Source organism: Bacillus rossius, chromosome 13, assembly GCF_032445375.1.
Source record: "Bacillus rossius redtenbacheri isolate Brsri chromosome 13, Brsri_v3, whole genome shotgun sequence".
In the NCBI taxonomy this organism is placed as follows: domain Eukaryota; kingdom Metazoa; phylum Arthropoda; class Insecta; order Phasmatodea; family Bacillidae; genus Bacillus; species Bacillus rossius.
In genome coordinates, this window is record NC_086340.1 from 8,299,601 (window position 1) to 8,323,388 (window position 23,788).

General features: G+C 40.9%; 1 protein-coding gene across 2 annotated transcripts in view; it reads left to right on the forward strand.

Moving 5' to 3' along the window:
• The first annotated feature begins 9,480 nt into the window (after positions 1-9,480).
• The window catches only part of LOC134538196 (probable cytochrome P450 4aa1), a 54,562-nt gene continuing 40,254 nt past the window's right edge, over positions 9,481-23,788 (forward strand). Inside the window, exon 1 of one of the 2 annotated variants that reach the window (XM_063379282.1) lies at positions 9,481-9,661. In XM_063379282.1, the coding sequence (XP_063235352.1) occupies positions 9,572-9,661 (90 nt within the window). In that variant the 5' untranslated portion in view covers positions 9,481-9,571. Of the gene's footprint in view, positions 9,662-19,518; positions 19,608-23,788 lie in introns of those variants that run through there. The other variant, XM_063379284.1, reaches the window with a different exon arrangement.

Genomic DNA, 23,788 nt, shown 5'->3' on the forward strand with positions numbered 1-23,788 from the left:
TCATTAAGTCACACGCCTCATTAACAGTCACCGACCTCACTAACAGTCACCCACCTCATTAACAGTCACCCGTCTCATTAACAATCACCCGCCTCATTAAGTCACCTGCCTCATTAAGTCACACGCCTCATTAAGTCACACGCCTCATTAACAGTCACCGACCTCACTAACAGTCACCGACCTCATTAACAGTCACCGGCCTCACTAACAGTCACCCACCTCATCAACAGTCACCGGCCTTATTAACAGTCACCCACCTCATTAACAATCACCCGCCTCGTTAAGAAAGCGGCCTCATTAACAATCACCTGCCTCATTAACAATCACCCGCCTCGTTAAGTCAGCGGCCTCGTTGACAGCGTCTCCAAGGACCCGCGAGCGCGCCGTCGTGCGGGCACGTGGGGAACTGTGCTCGCTGGGTAAACGCCGCCGCGGCCTCGGAGCTGGAGGACCGGCGAGAGACCCTGGCCGCTGTGCACACCTCACTGCGGCTCCTCACACGACTCGGAGCGGGCCACAGGCGCCGCTATGACCAGGGACTGGTCGACGCCCTACACGGCCGGTATTCCGAGACGCCCGGGCGAGGTAGCGAACAAGCACTGCCTTATTGGGATCACGGGCCCCCGCATTCCATCACGGGCCCTGGACCCAGGATAGGACAGTCACGTGCTACGCTATACCTGCGTGGTTATTTACTATCCGTACTCTTTTTAGAATATTAGTTAACCTGAAAATGCAGGTATGATGGGAACTATTTTTGTTAGTTGAAACTAAACTTTATTTACAAAATTATTTTACTCAACAATGACCACTGGGAGCATGCGTTGGAGTGGCGTCGCCGCTGACGCACTCTCCTCCTCTACCGGTTCCCCCACCACGTACCTAGATGTTCCCCTCATGCGATCTGAATCATCTTAACGCTCGAAAAACTTAGCCCCCACAGCAAAGAAGTTTCTATTCAAAATTTAAAAAAAAAAAAAATTGCGTAGGGCTGAGCCCGGGCCCAAGACCCAGGGGTCCACCCAGTCCCACCTTTGTGGGGGCCATGGTTGGGATACAAATCCCTAGAGATCGGAAAAATTCGCGGGTTCAATTACCTTCAGGATAGACTCCAATATCCTCTAGACACTCGGGCAAATGCCAACTGTTCATTGGCTGCTGACTTGTGAGACGTCTCGACTGGGTGGTCTGTGATTCGACACTTCTATGAGTGAGGGTCTCTAATTGGCCCTCAGTCCTCCAGATTAACAATAAACCAATTGCAGAATCAGCACTAGGGTATAATTATTTGAATTTTAACAAAACACGAAATGAACCCGCGAATTTTTCAGGTCTCTACAAATCCCACAACTTGTCCAAGCCGAACCCCACTAAAGGGAACACAAAAGCAACAGTTTTATTTAACGACTCTCCGCGCGAGGCTAGAAACTGGTTTCAACGTACATATTTTAGCGGAAGTTTCAGATCCTCTGATTGGCCCAGCACTCACAGTCGATCAAGCAGAAGCCCAGCCCCGATTGGCCAAACCAACAGACCAACCAGGAGAAAGGAAGACTCTGATTGGCTCACAGCTGCAGCAAATCTCAGACGATAGTAACTCCCAGCTCCGATTGGCCAAACCAACAGGCCAACCAGGAGAAAGGAGGACTCTTGATTGTCTCACAGCTGCAGCCAATCTCAGACGAGAGTAATTCCCAGCCAATCAATCAGAATCCCAGCTCCCATTGGCCAAACCAACAGGCCAACCAGGAGAAAGGAGGACTCTTGATTGTCTCACAGCTGCAGCCAATCTCAGACGAGAGTAATTCCCAGCCAATCAATCAGAAGCCCAGCTCCCATTGGCCAAACCAACAGGCCAACCAGGAGAAAGGAGGACTCTTGATTGTCTCACAACTGCAGCCAATCCGTGAAACACTACCCTGTCGGGCGAGAGTATTGAAAGGCAGGAGCACTTGTAATAACCTCAGTAGGTAACTGCTCCCTGATGATAGCGACTGCAACGTTGCTATGGAAAAAATACTAGAGAGAGCAGCGCCATCGCATAGAAATAGAACCCCCCCCCCCCTCTTTTCTAATTTTGTCAAGTACGATTAAAGTTGCGATTATATATTGTTACGACAATCAAAGTGTATGAAATTGTATTCCAGGGTAGTTTCAGTATCATAGAAATTAATTTGGCACACCAACACGCTTGGTATACCCCCCGATGATAGCAAAATTGACAGTATTCAAGTTAATGGCGACGGACGCGGGTTCGCCATCTGGACGAAATCAAAGAAAAAGTCCTCCCAGGCCAAGTCGTGCTCGGGCCAGGGCGTGGTGGGCAGCCCCACCTCGTTGGCAGACATCTTGGACACTGCCTTCACCTCCAGCGTGGACCGCCAGCCCGACCAGTTTCACTCTGGTCCGTCTCAAGTGCTTCATTGCTTTAATACCATTACTTTACTTCATATTCTTTCTTATTGGCTGATTCATTGCATTAGAACATGTCTTTATTTTGAATGGATCGATATGATACGGCCACTCTACAGATGGCTGGTAGATGGCTGGTTCAAAGTGTCCAAGAAACTGTGATCCCAATATTCAAAGCGACAGAGAGGTAAACATGTTCGTAGTTTACCTTGCGACCAAAAGAATACACAAAATTTCCATGTCTATTTTTTTTCTTGTCTCTTTTTTTGACGTGATAGCGTCTTATAAATCGATGAACGCCGGCTGCACGCACGAAAAATTGTCACGTTCCGCCTGAGCCGAGCGTGCAAGAACCGGCCAACCACCGTGCGAGAAAATCTATAATTATCAAACAGGTTATGGCGGGCTTTTGAATTAATGTTCGTGATTATATTTAAACAAATTATTTAAATTAAATTGGCAAAAACTGTGAATAATATTTGAAAATTAAAAAGTATGCAATTTTTCATCAATGTTTTCTTATGACGTTATCACGTAAAATTATCGTCCATAAACCGACTTTACAGACAGCCCCCTATTATTTGGCATTTATCATTTCCTCAGCATGGTCCCATCACTACGTGTTTGGATTTCAACCTATCGCAAAATAAATCCGCGATTATTTCCTGTTTCCAGAATATTCTAGATTGGCGTTATTATTTGTAGTGGTGCTGGAGTGCATGAAAAAGAGCTATGCGTTCTCATTATATAGAGCTTAAGGAAAAACAACGCGATTTAAAAACTGCTCAAGATATCCGAGTGGGGTGTGTTTACGAAAATAATTTAAGAATTCGCTGAGGGCCGAAAAGTACTTTTTATTTCGGATTTAAGTTTTTTTTAAATGTATTTTTAGAAGAGTTAAAATTGATAAAAGGCGCGTTTCCAGAGAAATATCTAGGCATAAAACAACCAGTACAGATTCTTGAAAGCACTTACGGGACTTGCATTACACCTTTATCTTCATTTCTCGGCCGTATAATGTTATGGTCACCGCTCAAGTTTCACAGTTGTCTTGTGACGACGAGAAGACTGCGCGCCAGTCCAGAGGAGACACCGCGCTAGAAGCACCAGCGAGCGTCGCACTTATCATCCCGCCTCACTAACACACATACACCCCTGACGGCGCAGTTGTTTCGGCGACGTTAATCGAGACAGAAGCCGCGACCTAGCACGTCACAGACAAAGTAGTCCCTCTCGGGGACCGGCTAATTAGTCCGCGTACGAGATCAGGGCCACTCTGCGGCAGACCTGTTTGGGAGTGGCTTCAGGAGTTCCTTTTTAAGTGGTCTCGTGTCTGACCCGAAGGAAAATAAACCAATTAAACTTCAATTAAACAAAAAAAAGTCAAAGAAGAAACTATGGAATGAAACCTATGTAGACACGTGCGATTTATATACTTAGTGGTATTCCCAATAAGTAGAGACCGGAAAAATTCGCGAATTCATATCGCGATAGGCTAAAATACAAATCGTTATACCTCAGTGCTGCCTCTGCTATTGGTTCACAACTCACCTGGATGACTCAGGGCCAATGAGAAACACCCAACCAAAGCTTTATCGAATCACAGGCTGCTACGCTGGAACGTATCACAAGACATCAGCCAATGAGTGAGTGACATTTGACCGAGTGTACGTATAACTATGGAGTTCATCCCACAGGTCTTTGAACTCGCGAATTTTTCCGGTCCCTAGCAATAAGACACTTTCAATAAATCTTGAACGGTTCGCAAATGGTGCCGCCTTAAGCACTCCTTCTTCCTCTGGGTTCACTTCGAATTTGTCTGATTATAAAATTATAATAGTTTAACAAACTAAAAAAAAATACGCTTTTATCAGCCACACACAAAAAAAAATTGAAGAGTTCCACTTTCCATCTCCTGGCTATAAGTATCATCAGATCAGTTCGATGGTACCAAATTATTGTATTGCAATCAGCATTACATATACCTAAGTACTTGCTAAGTTTCAAATCGGCACGACAGCCAGAAGTAGGTTAACATATATCTCCAAGATTTTGATGACGTAGTTAGTTAGTTACAAATGAAACTAATATAATGGTGTTAAAAATATTTAGATATTTTTTCTGGATAATTTAATTGATGATAAGCTACCTCTAATATTTTAGTTACATTGTACATGTATATTATTTTAAATCTAGAGTAAATTTGATAAATTGTCGAATTAATGAAAGACTCTATATAAACTAAAAACTATTGAATATTTAAAAAAAAATAACATTTAAAATAGTTAAGATTTTATGCTTAGTTTTTATTTGGTCAATTTTATATATTTTTATTATACGAATATCATTCTTAAAATACCACACGTGACCTAAATATACAATAAATCATACACAAGCTTGCTATTGTGTGTGTTAAATTTTTTAAAACTCATTGTTGTGTAAATGCTGTAGAAAAGAAAGAGTGTGTGTATTTCAATACACGTGATAGAAGTGGAACATCTTTGGCAATTCACACCTCGACTTTACAGAAACGTTTCAAAACAATATATCATGAAAACGTTGCATTAAAATTCGACCTTGAAATTTTAATTAAAATAATATATAATATATAAAAGTTATATATTACTTGGCATTAGTGGCGGGAGGTCAGTCTGCTGGTGGCTTCCGTGAAGGAAGGATCTGTCGAAATTTTTAATCGATTGACCTCGCCGAGTTCAAACCGAGGACTCTTTTTAAATATATATACATTTTTATGAATTTTAAAATTTTTTCCCAATTTTCTAGCATAAAAATTACGGATTTTCAAGGTGGCAGCCGTAACGAAGAGTGCAACATTCCAGAATCCAAGATGGCGGGTGTGACGAATGCAAGGATAGTTTCTAACTTTAATTAAATTGTAATTAAAATGTTTTAATAATAAACTACATGTTTACTCTCGTCGGAAATGGAACCAAGGACCGAAATCGATTAAGTATATTTTTAAAATTTTTGGTCGAAAATTAAATAAATATGACATGTTTATGGTCAAGGTCAAAGCTACCCACCAGAGGCTTATTAGAGGCTTGCCCATGGGGAATTTTCATTTTTTTCTAAGGCAAATGTCTTTTGAAGTTTTTAGAATTACAGATTTTTTTTAATTTTTGAGGAAAAAAATGGGAAAATTTTTCCTCAAAACAGGAATTTTCCCCTCTAAATAGAGAAATTTCTAGGAATTTTGAAGGTAATTTGACACCAAGATGGCCGCCATTACGAAATAATTCAAGATGGATGACCGAAAATCACAATCCACAGACTGAAGTCTGTTTTCGGACATACTATTAGATACATACTACTTTAAATACTTAAGAAAACAGACATTAGATTACATTACAAACGGCGATTATAATATTTATTCTACTTCTAAATTCCCAAGAGGCTTAGCACAATTGTATAGCACGCGCTTAGGTAACCTCAAGGGGCGTGGTTTAAATCTCGTCACTGGAATATTTTTTTTTAAATTAGTTTTCTTTATCCACGCTATAAAAAAAATTGACAATACATTTTTACGATGGGTGCACAGCATACGACAAAAATTGACAGGAAGAAAAAGAAGCTATATACAAATAAATATTATATATGTGTTTTTAAATCATATAGTTTAGTAACTGATATTGAATACTGGACCAAACAATTTAAAAAAAAAAACTTTTACTTATTGTGAATATTAGTGATAGAAATTGTGTTTATAAAAAGTTTAAAATTTATTTTGAAGTTATTTATTTATGTGAGGTTATGTTCCCGTGTGTATAATTTACTTGCAATATAAAGTTTAAATTAATAGTGTACATTATTATTTAAAAAATAATTGAAACTAATATATAATAAACATTTAATATATTTATTGAATTTAATAATTAATTAAAGTTGATCTCGATTATTTTACCAAATTATATAATTAATTTTATACAATACTTTACCAAACGTATTCATAATATAACTACAGTACTTTTATTATTTTATTTCTATTAATTATTTGCATGTGAAATCAAAGTTTTTTTTTTAAATTACGCCAAGTGAGTATAACTTCCAACGCGCGTACGTAAAAACACGCACCCGTTGTTTTATTTTTTATTTTTTTTTTTAATCTGCTGGCAGGAGCGCGTGGTCGCGAACGGCGGCGGTGAGCACACGGCCCGCGAGACAGTTTTGCAAGAGCGCGTGTAGTAACAAGTGAAAGCCGGAGCAGGGACCCGCTCCAATCCGCGCGCCAACAGGTGTTGGCCGGTCGCCCGCTCTGACCGCCGACACGCAGACAACACCCCGGGTCGAGGGACAACCGACAACCTGCGTCTCCGCGGACGACTAAAGTCGCCCCCGAAACAACCAGTGCCACCCAAACCAATGCGGACAGCAATGTCCAAGCCCCCAACCCCCCCCCCCCCCCCCCGCATGGTAGACTCTTTTCTATTCTGTCAAACTCTTCTTCCAGATCCATCCTTCTGTTTTCCCGTAAGCCTCCTGCTTGATATTAATGCATGAAATTTTGCATCCCGCATGTCAGAGCCCAGGGTTTTTCCCTGTGTCTATGCAGGTTTTACCTGGGCTCAACTTATCTAGTTTTAGTCTGGTATAGTCAGTGAGGGGAGTTAGTCATGGCGCCAATCGCTGCCATGGCGGGCCAATCCCCCTCCTAGCACACGATGGATGCTACCCCTCCTGCATAGCTAACACCCTGCATGATCAGAGCGTATGGGCTTCGGCCTGAGACGCACTTAGTCTTCCTTCCTAACCCGGAACCCTCCCCAACACACTTAGTTTTAATTTAGGTTAGGAAAATTAAAAAAAAAATTAGGCCGCCGGCGCAGTGGTTCCGATCCCACCAATCATCGCCGAGAATGACGCGCCCTGTTCCACGGTCCCATTGTCATTGAATTTTTAAAATGAAAATTGATTGATAATAATGTTCGCAGGCTTTCGCGGCCATTGTCCGAAGTAGATAGCCTTCTGGGTTGTAGCCGCGTCCTCGGCGAATAATTCACCATCAGGGAGTAGTTACCTACTACTGCGACTGCAATGTCGACCGAAACGTCGGTGAATTATTCACCTAGGACGCGGCTGAAGTCAAGCTACTTCAAAAATTGAATGTTACATAAACAAAATCTAGGAAATAAGAGACTTATTATCACTCCGATGTTCGCAGACATGTCTAGCTCTTACGAAAGACATGCTTATAGTTAACACGTAAACAACCCGACATTAAGGCCCCCGCCTACCCGGGTACACACATGGTGCGCAGAGCTTCAGGAAAAACAACGCGATTTCAAAACTTCTCCAGATATCCGAGTGGGGCCTGCTTACGAAAAGCATTTAAGAGTTCGCTGAGGGCCGATAACTAGTTTTGTTTCGGGATTAAGTTTTTAAACGGTTTTCTTGGAAACTGCTAAAAGGCGAGTTTTCAGAGTAATTTATTTTAGGCGTAAAACAACCAGTGCATATTCTTTCAAGCACTCAAGGGCCTTAAGGGCTATTACACCTTTATTTTAATTTCTCCTCCATATAATGTTACGGTCACCGCTCAGATCTCACAGTTATCCTGTGCACGACGAGAAGACTGCGCGCCAGTCCAGAGGAGACACCGCGCTAGAAGCACCAGCGAGCGTCGCGCTTATCATCCCGCCTCGCTAACACAGATACGCCCCTGATTGGTCGGGCCACTTAAGGCTTATATTCCCGAGGAAATTTCTCTTGTAAAGGTTTACCAGTTTGACAAGTACGTCAAACATTTATAAATTCAAAACTCTAAAATACGTTTTTAAATATATTTTTGAGTTGACGGGTATTATTGATTAGGTACTTTTGTGTTTCAGACATTTATTGTTCATATCAAACTTAAAACGTGTTCATAGGCAAGTTAAGAAACTAATAAGGAAGCAGCTTAGCAAATAAACAAACAAAAAAAACTTTAAAAAGAGACTACTTTGAAACACAACTCCTGCCGCTTCCATATACATAATGAGGAAAGTCGGGCTTGAAGGGCGAGGAAATACATTGTTGTAACCCACTGGGGATTACGACGATCACTTTGTACCCTTATGCAGCTAAATTGTTATTTTCTCTTTCTGCCTTCGCTTGTGTTTTGTTCTGGAAGGGAGGGGTCCGGACTACACTGACACCCTCTTTTTCCCCCCCCCCTCCTTTCCAATGTGTACTGTATCATGTCCAGCATCGGGTTACCGGCTGCCCGAAGCTACACGCGACCAGATCGCATTTCGGCGGGAGACTCGCTATAGGGACCGGAAAAATTCGATGGTTCAATGACCTGTAAGATGAACTCCATAGTTCTACGTACACTCGGTCAAATGCCACCCACTCATTGGCTGCTGTCTTGTGAGACGTCCCAACGTATAGCAGCCTGTGATTCGATACAGCTTTGGTTGGGTGTTTCTCATTGGCCCAAAGTCATCCGGGCGAGTCGTGAGCCAATAGCAGAGGCAGCACAAGAGGTACAACTATTTGAATTTTATCCTATCGCGACATGAATTCGCGGAATTTTTCCGGTCTCTATACCCATAAGTAGAGACCTGCAAAATTCGCGGTTTCGACGGCCTTCAGGATAGACTGCGCATACCCCTGTATACACTCGGGCAAATAACGCCAAGTTCATCGGCTTCCGACTTGCAAGTCCGTCTCGGCTGGTTCGTCTGCGATTTCGATCCTTCTTTGGTTGAGGGGTTTATTAACTGGTTGAGGTTCCGTCCAGATGAACAGTAAGCCAATAGCAAAATTATCTAAGAGGTATATGAATGAATTCGCGGATATTTTGCAAGTCTCTACCCATAAGTTTTGCCCCTACCGAAAAATCGCTCGACGCGGCTGAAGAAGTTTTCACTTAGAATAAAAAGAAACACGAATCGAGAGTGTGGAACGAGAGAGAGAGAGAGAGAGAGAGAGAGAGAGAGAGAGAGAGAGAGAGAGACATTGGCATGCGCGCCGCGCGCTGCAGGGGGGTAGGACGCGCCGTGGATGCCGGAGAGAACTGGCGCGCGGGAGGGAGGGGGGGGGGGGCGGTGCCCAGGGAGTCGCAGAGGTGGGGCGCGTGGACGCCTCGACGGGGTGTCCCGGGTCTCTGTCGACGGGAGGAAGGCGCCCCGGGAACAGGAGGACCGCGCCCGCAGACGAGATGGGCTCGCAACTCACCGCCGTGCCCCACGCGTGGGGCCACCCCAAGAGCAGCACGGTCTCAACCCAGCAGCCCGAGGACGGACTCCAGGTAAAAAAAAACTGATCCGTCAAACGAGCCGCGTGTGGTTCACAATTGGTCCGCGTGTCCGTCGAAATATTCTCCCACTCGCAAGCCGACCCCCCCCCCCCCCCCCCCGGCTACCCGGACACGCACTCGGTGCGCAGAGCTTCAGGAAAAAAAAATTGGTTGTCTGTAAAGTCGGTTTACGGACGATAGTTTAACGTGACAACGTCATAACAAAACATTGATGAAATTATTGCATACTTTCATGAATAAAATTGAATCATTTTCATTGAATTATCACTATTTTGTATGGATACAAAGAATGAGTGAAATGAAATCTACATATCAATTGATAAATTTACTTGTATTTGCACTCATTAATTCAAATATGTTTATACTTTAACGAAGAGATTATTTTAACTACAACTTTTATGCATGTTTGCTATTTAACTTCTTCCAATCTGTGTTATTCTGTTAAGGATAGGACGATGATAGGAAAAGTAGGAAACGAATGGGAGTGTTTCAAGTTTAATGTGCCCCGAAAAAGTCAAATCGATGGTTGTTCCAATCGAGTGGAAGAGAGAGAGATGCGGCGCAAGCGTACAATGAGCGTAACGGGACAAAGCGTAACGGGACAATGATTCATCCTTTTTCGTGCGTGCAGCCGGCGTTCATCGATTTATTAGACGTTGTCACTTCAAAAACAACGCGATTTCAAAACCACTCAAGCTATCCGAGTGGGGTCTGCTTACGAGGAGCATTTAAGAGATCGCTGAGGGCCGAAAAGTACTTTTGATTTCGGGATTAAGTTTTTAAACTGTATTTTTTAGAAGAGTTAAAATGGCTCAAACGCATGTTTTCAAAGTAATTTTTAGGCGTAAAACAACTAGTACATATCCTTGAAAGCACTTAAGGGACTTGCATTACAAACTTTACCTTAATTTCTCCACCCGTAAAATGTTACGGTCACCGCTCATACGCACGACGAGAAGACTGCGCGCCAGTCCAGAGGAGACACCGCGCTAGAAGCACCAGCGAGCGTCGCGCTTATCATCCCGCCTCACTGACACACACACACACACACCCCTGACTTAGCGGGGCCCCTAAGGCTTATATTTCCGAGGAAATTTCTCTTGTAAAGGTTTACCAGTTTGACGACACGTACGTCAAGCATTTATAAATTTAAAACTCTCAAATATGTTATTTAAATATAATTTTTGAGTTGACGGGCATTATTGATTACTTTCGTGTTTCAGAGATTTATTGTTCATATCAAACTCAAAAAGTGTTCATAGGCAAGTTAAGAAACTAATACGGAAGCAGCTTAGCAAATAAACAAACAAAAAATAAACCCTTTTAAAATAAAGATAATGCCTTTCAGACATTTTTGATGTTACTATTTCGTCCGTCCGTCGAAAGTTATTAAAGCTTGGCAAGGTTTTGACGGATGGAAGGATGGAATTTTTCGGGCCATCTGATTGGCTGCAAGTCACGTGATTGGCGGACGCACGGGCGAAGGACGGATGAGACGGATCACTGCTGAGTCTAGGCTAATCCTCAAGACGTGGCACCAGTTACACAGGGGTGCCCACAAGGGGGATGGGGGGGGTAACGGCGCAGACTGCGTCATTAAAATTTCAGGGGGGGGGGAGGTGGTTAAAAGACGAGAAAAATGTATATATTATTTACATAATTATAGCTTCTAATGTGAAAATACGTTTCTGGTGCTTTGATAATTGAAAGGGATCTTGTAAATCAAATTGGCAACCCCGCACTTTCCTCAACAAAAGCAGTTTGGCATCATCTGTCGGTTCAGGATGGAAATGATATGACCTAAATTATTATTAAAAAATCAGTTTTAATTAATGCAAAATCTGATAAAATATAATACTAAAAAAGTACAATGGTATAAAATAATTGAGTAAATCATTGAGAAAATGGCATAAAAAATTTCGGAGGGGGGGGCCATCATTAGGTTAGGAGGGGGGGGGGGTGTCATAGTGTTTGGGGGGGGGAGGGGCACCTCTGAGTTACAGATGGACTCCTCAGTTAGTCACTCAGTGAGTGGACTCCTCCACGTCATAAACTTGCCAAGCTTTAAGAAGAATTATGTCTCTCCATCTTGCAGATTCCAAACATTTTGACACCGCTTACAATAAAGCTTCCGTGATAATGTTTTATTTATTTTTCATGTGACGTCTAATAAATCGATTAACGCCGGGGGCACGCACGAAAAAAAGTGTTCCGTTACGCACATTGTTCCGTTACGCTGTGTCCCGTTACGCCCATTGTTCCGTTACGCTGTGTCCTGTTACGCTCACTGTACGCTTGCGCCGCACCGACAGAAGTGAAAACTTAAAACTTTGTTTATAAATGTGTAATACGAAATAATTTATACGTCAAATGTACGTACGAAAATTAATCTGATTACTAGTATAATTTCAACTATTTATTCTTTTACTATTAAAAAAGTGGCATCTGTCGGCGAGTGCACTAGTAATAGGTTATGTTAGATATTTGATTACAATTTATTTATATGAAAAATTGTTCATTATTATATTTAAACTTTATAGCTAAATGCCAGTTTTTAAAATTAATAACATGTCATCTACACGTGAACTGTTTCTTCGACTGTTTATAAAGTGAAGTGAAAAGTTAATGTGGTTTTCATTGCTTATTACAACAACAATTTCGGCAATAAAGGTTAATTATTCTTGCATTTTAAAAATCTGATTACTAGTATAATTTCAAGTATTTATTCTCTTATTATTAAAATAAAAATGATTCAATTTTATTCATAAAAGTATGCAATCATTTCATCAATGTTTTGTTATGACGTCACGTTAAACTATCGTCCGTAAACCGACTTTGCAGACAACCAATTTTTTTGACCCGTCATGGGAGGTTAAGAGTGCATTTTACCGATGAGCGCGCATCATGCAACGAATTTTCACAGGAAGATGGTGGACCCACGTGTATGAACATAAACCCATGATTAGTCTCTTTCATAAATATTAGGGAATATACCAAATGTATGAATCTTTATGATAGTAAAACCACCCTGGAATATATTAGGTAAACAAAAATAGTCATAGTAAAGAGTAATTTCAACTTTAAAAAAACTAAGGATACTGGTAATACAACAATTATAGGGCATATTCTCCTTACAATTTCTCGCCAGGCTTCATACCGCAGTGGTTATATATATATATATATATATATATATATATATATATATATATATATATATATATATATATATATATATATAAAGCTAAAGGAACGTGATTCAAAACTCGGCAAAGGGATTATTTACTTTTTTTGAAATTCAAGATTACTGTATTATACCAATTGTGCTTTAAGCACATAGCAAATAGAAATAGCTAGTGTATATGTAGCTATATATGAATACATCTTATTTGTTTATCGTAGTGCTATAATAATGTGGTACGACCCATCTTTTTGTGGTCTCTGTTTCGCAAACAAAACTTAATGTCAACGCTTTGTTCGAAATCCACGATCAGAGATACGGAATTTTCGCGCTTTAATTTAGTCGCAAGTTAGAATGGTGTGATTATCATGATAACTGCAGTCACCCACGTGAAATCTAAGTTATTTCCTCTCGCCGCATGCGTGGTTGCAACAATGTACAGGTCTGGGAGATATGATTTTTTATGCCTTGACATGCCAAAAAAATAATAATAATTAGTTCAAAATTGGAATTGTTGCAAAAATATGGATAAATCCAAGATGGCGGGGGCCTTATTCCTATTAACTTTAGACGAATGGACGGATGGAATCTTAACCTCGATAACGTTCGCAAGGCATTCATTGCCTTTCTCTGAGAAGGTTTTAGAGTTTATTTATTTGTTAAGCTGCTTCCATAGCATGTTTTTTTTTAAATTAATTTAGCATACGTTTTGAAGTTTTGATTTTTTAAATAAAAATAAATAAAGACACGAATGTCTAACTAATGTCATACGGTAACTTGTTAATATTTTAAAACAAATACCAGACAAAAAATTATTAATATTTTAATTATTTATGATCAACACACCTATTCATCTTTGCAAGTGAATTTCCCTTCAAAATGCAAGCCTTCCAGACAGTCATCGGCAATTTTGAGGGGGGGAGGGGGGAACGTTATGACGGACGCGCAGCTTTATGAATCCGTCAACTAGTTGACGTCAACCTTGGCTCTCACAATGACTCATGCAAGACTCTGGTTACTTCACACGCTCTGTATAAGACTAATCTTGGTTCTACCGACAAACTTTGTCTGCAGGTTCATCACGAAAAACATAGCGAGTTGAAAAAAAAATTGAAATATTTTAAAAGACTGAAAAAAATTAAGTGCGTGGATAAATGCTCAATTCAGAAAATGTGGGAAATATCGGAGTCACCTCACAACAATACACATACCTTTTTGACGTGAATACATCTTTAAAATTGCTTCCATAGAGGGAGGCAATTAAAAAACAAAACGGGGGATACAGTTTGGTGTTGCAGCTACATATCTATCATCTCCATCCGAAATTTAATTACACCACTGGATAGCTAAAGGATCAAAGAATTCGTTACGCTAAGTGAGGACTGTGACGCATCGCGCTCGGTGGAGGGGGGAAGCGCCGCCATTTTGAGGTCATTTTACTGCGTTTCGAGATTTCCATTTAGGATAACTTTTGACCCGGAGAAGCTACGACGCTCGTTTGAGTTTCAATCGTCAGCTCTCGTCGAAATCTATCGATTGCGTACATAAAACATTAATTTAAAATAGTTACTATAAATATATATATGGTGTTAAAATAAAAAATAGCGTATTTTATATTTTGTATAGAAAATATTACCGGTCACGTACACGTATTCACGTACAACACACGGCCGTGCCCATGACAGAGCCGGACCCAATTTTTTTTCACAATAAAACGTCATTCAAATACTTAGTTTTCCAACTTAATACTTTCTCTTTTATTTCCAATTTTAAAAAAATGGTTAAGCTCACCAGCTTTGGGAAGTACTTTAAACCATCACTTTTTTGACGTGACGTCTAATAAATCGATGAACGCCGGCTGCACGCACGAAAAAGTTTCCCGTTACGCACATTGTTCCGTTACGCTGTGTCCCGTTACGCTCATTGTTCCGTTACGCTGTGTTCCGTTACGCTGTCGGCGAGTGCAGTAATAATAGGTTATGTTACAATTGACTAAAATATTATGGCGATTCATATAATTGATGATAGATATTTTATTACACTTTATTTATATAAAAACTTGTTCATAATTATATTTAAACTTTATAGCTAAACGCCAGTTTTTAAAATTAATTACAAGTCATCTACACGTGAACTGTTTCGTCGACTGTTTATAAAGTGAAGTGAAAAGTTAATGTGGTTTTCGTTGCTTATTACAACAACAAATTCGGCAATAAAGGTTAATTATTATCTGATTACTAGTATAATTTCAAATATTTATTCTTTTATTATTAAAATAAAAATGATTCAATTTTATTCATAAAAGTATGCAATCATTCCATCAATGTTTTGTTATGACGTTGTCACGTTAAACTATCGTCCGTAAACCGACTTTACAGACAACCAATTTTTTATTAAAATAAAAATGATTCAATTTTATTCATAAAAGTATGCAATCATTTCATCAATGTTTTGTTATGACGTCACGTTGAACTATCGTCCGTAATCCGACTTTACAGACAACCAATTTTTTTTTTTCCATGATACAACTGCAGCCGAAGTTTGAATGTCAAATTTCAGACCTATCTATGCGGATCATACTCATTACTCAAGAACGGAAGTTTCGTTCGTAATTCGAACTCGTCAATGAGAAGAAACAAAAGTTTGGGGCTAGGGCTCAATCGTAAGTGTCCATGGGCTGGATTGCACTAAGGCTCTGTGGAAGCCTTAGATGGGATGGGAATCCCACCAACTGTGAAAAATTTACTTTGAAAGGTACGTGGTTGGTATGGATACATTCTCATCAGTTGTGGTGTGTGTCTTCTGTGGCACAGAAAGCACAGTGTACCTTTTAATATTCCCTTGCACGCTGTGTACCGTCTGGTACTGTTTTAATCAGTGCCTGACGTCACTTTAATAATAGTTAGATACCTGAAAAATTCGCGGGTTCATTTCGTGTTATGCTAAAATTCAAATAAATATACCTTAGTGCTGCTTCTGCCATTGGTCCACTGTTAATCTGGAGGACTGAGGGCCAATTAGAGACCCTCACTCATAGAAGTGTCGAATCACAGGCCACCCAGTCGAGACGACTCACAAGTCAACAGCCAATGAACAGTTGGCATTTGCCAGAGTGTGTAGAGGATATTGGAGTCTATCCTGGAGGTCATTGAACCCGCGAATTTTTCCGGTCTCTAATAATAGTTCATGCTGCAACGGAGGGGAAACAGGCGAGGGAAAAGAAAGCATACGTCCAAGACCAGTTAGAAACAGATTTTGGAAATGTACCGAACAGACACATCATGATCTTAACTAAAATCTGTGATTCAAACGAGTTAAATGATAGCAGCCAAACATTCTGCTATAAAAAAAAAGGAGTTATTGACTGATGAATTAGTGGATTGCGCTATGAATCTGCGTTCAAATAAGTGAAACTCGCTATATAAATCAACGAACTCAATGAAACAAATCACTGCAACTGGAGAAGTTCTAACATATTTGCGATCAGATTTAACTGATTTGGAGCAGTTTAAACTATTTAAAATTTAGAGTGTAACTGAAAACTTCAATGAAAAACTAATAGTGTTTGGGTGGGGAGGAGGGGGGGGGGGGGTTGTCAGCAACGACTCTAATCGCTAGAATTATTGAATTGACCTTTCCCTTATTCGAGTAATTTGTGTTCTTTAAGGAGGCTTATTTACCATTCTAACATATTATGTAGCCTCAAGCGTACAAACACCATTTTAAAAATACATCTCAAAAAATCCTCAAATAAAAAAAAATATTTTAAACAGTTAACGAATATTTCTATTACTAAAGGTCCCAACCCAGTAAGTTACAAAACCAAATATCATTTGAGTGTTTTGTTTTCGCTTAGAAGCAACATAGTTACTAGTTTTTAGTTCAAACTCGCTAAACCATCGTTAAAACATTTCGAAAAAATTTAAAATAAGAGATGAATTAATTTTTCTTTAGATTAAAAAAAATTGAATGATGCTCCCGGTTAAAAAATTAATAAGAGCACTAATGTAATTTTTAAATTTGGCAAATTTTGTATTAAAATTAGCTAATTAAATAAGTAAAAAATTATAAAGTTTTTTTTACAGCTACTCAACAGACCATTGTAAAAGGAATGCAACTGTTGAAAAAATGATTGTCATATTAAATGCATATAAACACACTCTATTTTTTATTATAGCTATAATATGCAGTTTAAAATAAATTATGTTCACCGTAGGTCTGAATAATAATAATAATAATAATAATAACCCACACCTTTTTTTTTAACTTTTTACAGTGTACTACGAGCTAGTGTTGTGACTGTACCAATCGACATTCAATAACCTGTTTAGCTCGTTTCTCTTAGCTCCCAAATATCGCTGGCCGCTGTGGAAATGTGGGTTAAATAATTCTCTCACGGCGCAAGACACTCGGGCTCTTACAAACTGGGCATGACATTTAAGGCTCGTCTCACCCGCCATTTCGGGTGTTTCGTTTGCAAAAGTATACTCGTTTACAGTCTAATTTGCGACCAAACGAATATACGAAATTTCCGGGTCTCTAGTTAAAGAATGCATGCAAATTTTTTTTTCCATTTGAAGCAACTTATTAACATAACATTATGGAAGGATGAAAATAAATGGAAGACAAGTGTCTGAAAATTTATAATGACTACGTTTTTTTTTTGCCACACTGTTTCCGGGAAAATTATCAATGTTGAAAATATATGGCCTCTTTTCAAATCCTACCTTTCAATATTTTATCATAGGTAAGAGGAAAATATATTTCCAGACCAGTTGTGTGTCAAAAATTTGTAGCGACGTCTGCGTTTCGTGGTTGGCTAGGTTTATTCCAGGTAAAAATGTCTACTGGCATAGCCATCCGCCGCGGAAGAAAACTCGTCCTGAACGGCCCGGCCAAACAGGGCAATGGCCTATCTAGCAGAAGGCCGCCAATCACAAAGCAACTATCGCTAACGCGGGCATACCTTGTTGCAGTCAAATGACCGATAAGTTTTTTTTTCAGAAAAATACCTGCCCCTAATCACATCAATACTCCTTTTACGAATACGTCTATATTTCAGTGTTTTAACAAATTTATATCCGCATTCTTGTTAAAAAAAATCTGAGAAAACAAAAAGTTTTTTTTTCTTCTCGCAAAAATTGCTTTAGTATTTCATATTCACTTCTAGCTTTGAATATATATACTGTATAGAAGTCGCGAGTGGATAGGATTTACTCTACGTTTTTCAGAAGCATATGATGAGCAGCTTGGGAACTTCACCGCTGCAGTGCGCTGCCGTAACACCTGTATCGTCTTAGTTGTTATTTACACGTTAGAGCGCAGCCCTGTCACCCGCTGTCATTCCCCGCACCCCCCCCCCCCCCCATCAATCATTCACTGCAGCTCAACGTCGTTCAACAGGAGGGGGAAGGGGTGTTTGAAGAGTTCGACACTTGTCCGCTAGGGACTACCACAAGTGGATGCCCTAGAGATGGTGGCGATTGCGGCGGTGAATTAACCAACTACCTCAAAACCGTATTATAAATTTTAACCTGGGCTGGCGACTTCTATACAGTATATATATTCAAAGCTTCTAGTGTTAGACGGAATATGTGGAACTATTGTACAAGAAAAATAAGTAGGTACTCGTTAAATTTTACAACTAGGTTGCAAATTGGTGAGAGTTTCTCTCGGGCGCTAGTACACTGTCGGCCCACCAATCAAAGCGAACGGTCAAAAATAAGAAAATGGCCTTTCTTGCAGACGTTTCGCCGATTGCAAAAGAAGAAACCTCTGGCTGTTCGTTTTTTTTGTTTTGTTTTGTCTAATTTGTGGTAATGGCGGAGTCGCGGCCGATGGAAGGATGTGGGAATGAAGTGAGTTGATGAACCTGTGCGGTCGAGAGGCACACACAAGTGTCCCGCGGGGGAAGAGAGAGAGAGAGACCAAAGAACAATGAGACCATAGAGGACGGTCGCTTGTTGAACGTGTGTCAAGTTGGCGACCACACATTGGAATTTCCAGGTCAAAATTTGTCAAAAATTAGTGCTCAATTAGTGCTAATTTTGTGCTGTAGAAAACAGAATTTGTGCTGCATTACGTAAAAGGTTATAGCATATAGTAAGTTGGTCGCCAACTTGACGTCAAGTTGGCGACCAACCAAGGAAAATATCAGTTTTTTTTAAACTGAATTTCACGTCACGAATTACTGCTCAATTTGTGCTGCCAGAAGCCAAAATTTCGAGATTATCGCAACGTAAACAAAAAAAAAAGGTTATAGCCCTTGATATTATGTTTGAAGAAAAATTGACAGCTGGCGACCACACATTTGAAATTCAAGTTCAAAAATTTGTAAAAAAAAAAATTAGTGCTCGATTAAAGATAATTTGTGCCGTAGGAAACAGAATTTTTGACAATTATTGACCTTGGAATTGCAATGTGTGGTCGCCAACTTGACACACGTCTTGTTGACGGGATAAATTGGCTCCCGACGCGACGTATCGGCACACACATACGTAGCTCCTGACTCCTCTCCCCCCACTTCCACCACCGCCGCACCTGAATGGGCGGCGAAGGTCGCCGGTCGCGGCCGGACAATGCGGGGTCCGAGAGCGGTCTGCCCCCCCTCCCCTCCACCCCTCCCCCGGAGGGCGACACCTCGCGACGCTATATCCCGCGGCGCGCGACCCCGGCAGACGTCACACCTCTCGCGCCGAGACGCCGAGACGCCGCGACGCCGCGAGCATGGCGGGACTGCCCGCGTGGAGCTCCGTGCAGGTGAGTGCGAGTTTCGCCTGTTCCTGTCGTCTGTTCCTGTCGCAATGCTTAGGGACCGGAAAAATTCGCGGGTTCAATGACCTGCAGGATGAACTCCCATAGTTCCACGTACACTCGGTCAAATGCCACACCCGCTCATTGGCTGCTGTCTTGGTGAGACGTTCCAGCGTAGCCAGCCTGTGATTCGTATAAAGCTTTGGTTGGGTGTTTCTCATTGGACCAGAGTCATCCAGGTGAGTTGTGAACCCAATAGCAGAGGCAGCACTGAGGTATAACGATTTGTATTTTAGCCTATCGCGAAATGAATTCGCGAATTTTTCCCGGTCTCTAGCAATGCTGCACCTTTTGAGCTTAGGGGTGCAGCCACTTGTCTGGTCAGCTGAGCGAGGTAGGGGGACTGTGGTGGTGCCTATGCTGGGATGGGTAGCCTCAGTCTCTGGGCATAGCCGCACCTATATAACGCCTTTCCATTTTGCGTATACGGCGTGTCCGTATCCGTGCCCATGGGGGCCCCAGCCTGGAAATCCTTATAGGATATGAAGGCTGGGTTATCAATAAGGAGGAGAGATCCTCATAACTTGTTCGTGTCGCCTGTTGTTGTCGCTTGTTCCTGTCGCCTGTTCCTGTCGCCTGTTAGTGTCGCCTGTTCCTGTCGCCTGTTAGTGTCGCCTGTTCCTGTCGCCTGTTGTTGTCGCTTGTTCCTGTCGCCTGTTCCTGTCGCCTGTTAGTGTCGCCTGTTCCTGTCGCCTGTTAGTGTCGCCTGTTCCTGTCGCCTGTTCCTGTCGCCTGTTCCTGTCGCCTGTTCCTGTCGCCTGTTGTTGTACAAATGTTAAACCTGGATCGTAGTGCCGATGATTGCACGGGACGACCCAGCGCACTGGCCCTAAAGGTTGGTGTGCTGGGATCCTCCCGAGATGTCTGGGACACGAGTGTGGAGACATTCGGAATGGTGGGAGGACCGCCTCCGACGAGACCGTGGGGGTGTGTGGTAGGGACCAGTACCATTGCCAACGTTCCGGCGGAAGCCTTCGGGAACAATCCCGGCTCGCACAGTGTGGTGCAGCGCTCGCCACGGGCCGATCCAATCGAGTTGAGCCTCTGCCGGTGGTGGGTGCCCGTGGGACGAAGTAGTTCACCGTCCCTGACCGGGTTCATGCGGGTGGCACCCCGGTTCTCAGGAGGCTAGAACATCAGCCTAAAGAGTCTGCAAGTGCACGCGGACAACCAGGATTGTCCCCACCACTGAGAGAAAGGTTTGTTTGCCTCAACAAAATATTTGTTTACGTATGGCGAAATAAATATATTTTGTTAATTCGAACAAACATTTTGTAGTAGGAAAGATTCTGTTGACCCAACAAAATAATTTTGACAACTCAAATATATATATATATTTGGTTAGGTGTAACAAATAATTTTTGTTACTTACCGAGTTTGGTTAAGCTAACAAAATATTTTGTTCCACCAAGTAAATATTTGTTTCGCCATATATAAAGAAATATTTGTTTGATTCAAACAAACTTTTTTTTTTCTCTGTGCGTGTACCTGAGGAACCTGCCTGGCGTCAGCCGGACAGGTGGAGGGGCGTGCTTTCAAGCTGCACGGATCCTTGAGATGGGCAACAAGCTTGTGTCGAAGCTTTTATAGGCCTGTTCCAACACGTCTATCAGTTGTTCCCTGATTCCACCTTTTGAGGTGCGGGAGCAGGGAGTGGAGGAGGTGCGGAAAAGCCGGACATATTCCTGTCGCTGGGTTGGTGGCCCCAGCCGCTGGTCTAATACCCTCCCGATCAAACAACAGGGAGCGATCCCTAACGGTTATGCATGTTGAAAGCTCTGGAATGTTTTAAAAGAGAACTGGAAGACACTCCCACACTACCCTTCAAGGGCGCATATAGGGAGGGGAAAGACGTTGAGAAATACCGGCCGCAAAGGTCGGAATATATCTGTTCCTGTCGCCCGTTGTTGTAGAAACTTTATAATCCTCTACCATATTTATGATTAATACAAACAGCATAAAAACCCATAGGAAACGAGATATTTGCAATAAATGTGTAAAAAAAAATCTATTATTTGACCTTTGACTTTGGAATATCTGCAGTCGCGGACACCCTACGATAAGTAGGTTTTAGACAAGTTTAAGGTTGCCAAAATAAATGTTTATACAACTTTATAGCCGACCATCTCTCATTCAGAGATACTTGCCCTCATTTGACTAATATTTCTGGACTGGTATGTGTGCCCGGGTAGGCGGCGGGGGCCTAAAGAGGCCACTCCAGTGTTCCAGGGGCAATACGCAACCCGCGTTAACATCACAAGATTAAATGTTATTTTCATTTTGCTTATAACTAATTAACTAATATAGATTTCGAAATGATGCTTGCTTGATATGTAAGACAACGATGCTCTTGTCAAAGCCCCTTTCTTCAAAAACGTGCATAAATTATGGTTCAAACCTAGACAATACACTTATGCATATTAGTAAAGATTAGTATAAAACTCGGCAAATTCATTTTGCGATGGACTAGAATCCGAAATTCGTTTACCTTATTTTGCACCTTCAGTTGATTAGGCCACAGTTTTATTCTGAAGGACCCTGAGCCAATGAAAAACCTTAAAAAAAAAAAAAAAGAAGTATCGAATCGCAAGCATCCCAATCGAGTCAGTAGCCAATGAGCAGGTGTAATTTGCTCGAGTACATAGAGTATCGTGGAATCTATCCTAGAGGCAATTGAAAAGGCGAATTTTTCCAGTCCTTACGTATTCCGCCATAATACTGATCCCACGAGGAGAATTGGCCAGGGAATGTGAACTGCAGTGATGAAGGTGGTAGTGTTGACCTGCACACAAAATGTGCTCCAAAATTACTTAACACTCGGTCTCACACGCAGAAATCCACCTGTTCCTGTAGACTGTGCCGAAAGGATTTGTTTAATGTGTAAAAAATTTAATAGGTTTTAAATATGATAAATTAATCAGTAACACATGAATCAACACCTGATATGTTATATTCAGCAGAAATTACTTGAATCAATACCTAGAGAGATAATTTGAAAACGCTCATTTCGAAAATAAAACACGGAGTATATAACTTGGAAATGCAATTAAGGCACGCGAATCTTAATTGCAGTGTTTACTCCTGCCGTAAGTGCGCGACGCCCCTGCTCGCAGACTCCAACACAAGTCATTTAGCTGCAGGCACGTTTCGCCCGGCTCCGTGCCCGCGCGCATCTGCAGCGCATCTGCAGCGCATCTGAGGACAAGGTTGCGAAACCACGTGGCATTTTCCCCCGCGCGCTATGAAGGGGCGGTCGGTTTCAAAAAAAGTTCTCTTAAAAACTATACATTCGTGTTTAAGTTTTAGTTTCACTTTCTTCAGAAAAAAAACAACTAAGTCAGTCATGGAGACTGTCGACAGAAGTTAAAACTTAAAATTTTGTTTTTAAATGTGTAATATGAAATAATTTCTACGTCAAATGTACGTAAGAAAATGATTTTGGTATTATATCACTAGCATGTCGGTGACGCGAACCCGTAAGTTTTGTCCATAGCAATAATAACTTTAAAACTAGAAGAAATGAAATTTTTTCATTGAAAGAATAAAACATTATTAACTTAAATCTACAAATAATCAACATTATCTCTAGTAAATCAATATCCTGACATTTGAAGAAATTCACATCGTAAATAAATAAACAAAAAAAAACATAACATTAACTTAACTACCTACTAAAAATATATTCAATACTCGCAATATGTACCACACAATAACGTTAAAATTTCCTTGGAAATAAAGATAAAATTAAAAACTTGTAACTTTAAAAATAGAAATTATAAAGTTTTATCCTTGAAATATAAAAAAATTAACACGTCACGTGACCATGTCGATGACGATTTACATGAATTTACTCCCTATCCAAACCTTCCTATAGAAGTTTTCACTTCAAAAACGCAACCTTAAGATAATTCCTTATTCAGGAAAATAAATTCTCATGTATTTTTTTAAGTAAATCTTCTTTGGGCGCGACGAGAGTAAAAATGTCAAAAGTGCAACGTTTTCGCGAAACAATTGTTTAGAAAACTTTCTGGCGCCAAAGGGATGAAAAAGAGAGCACTTGAGTCGAGGTTCGAATTGCAAAAAAAAAAAAAAGTTTCACTTTTTATCACGCGTACTGAGTTACACGC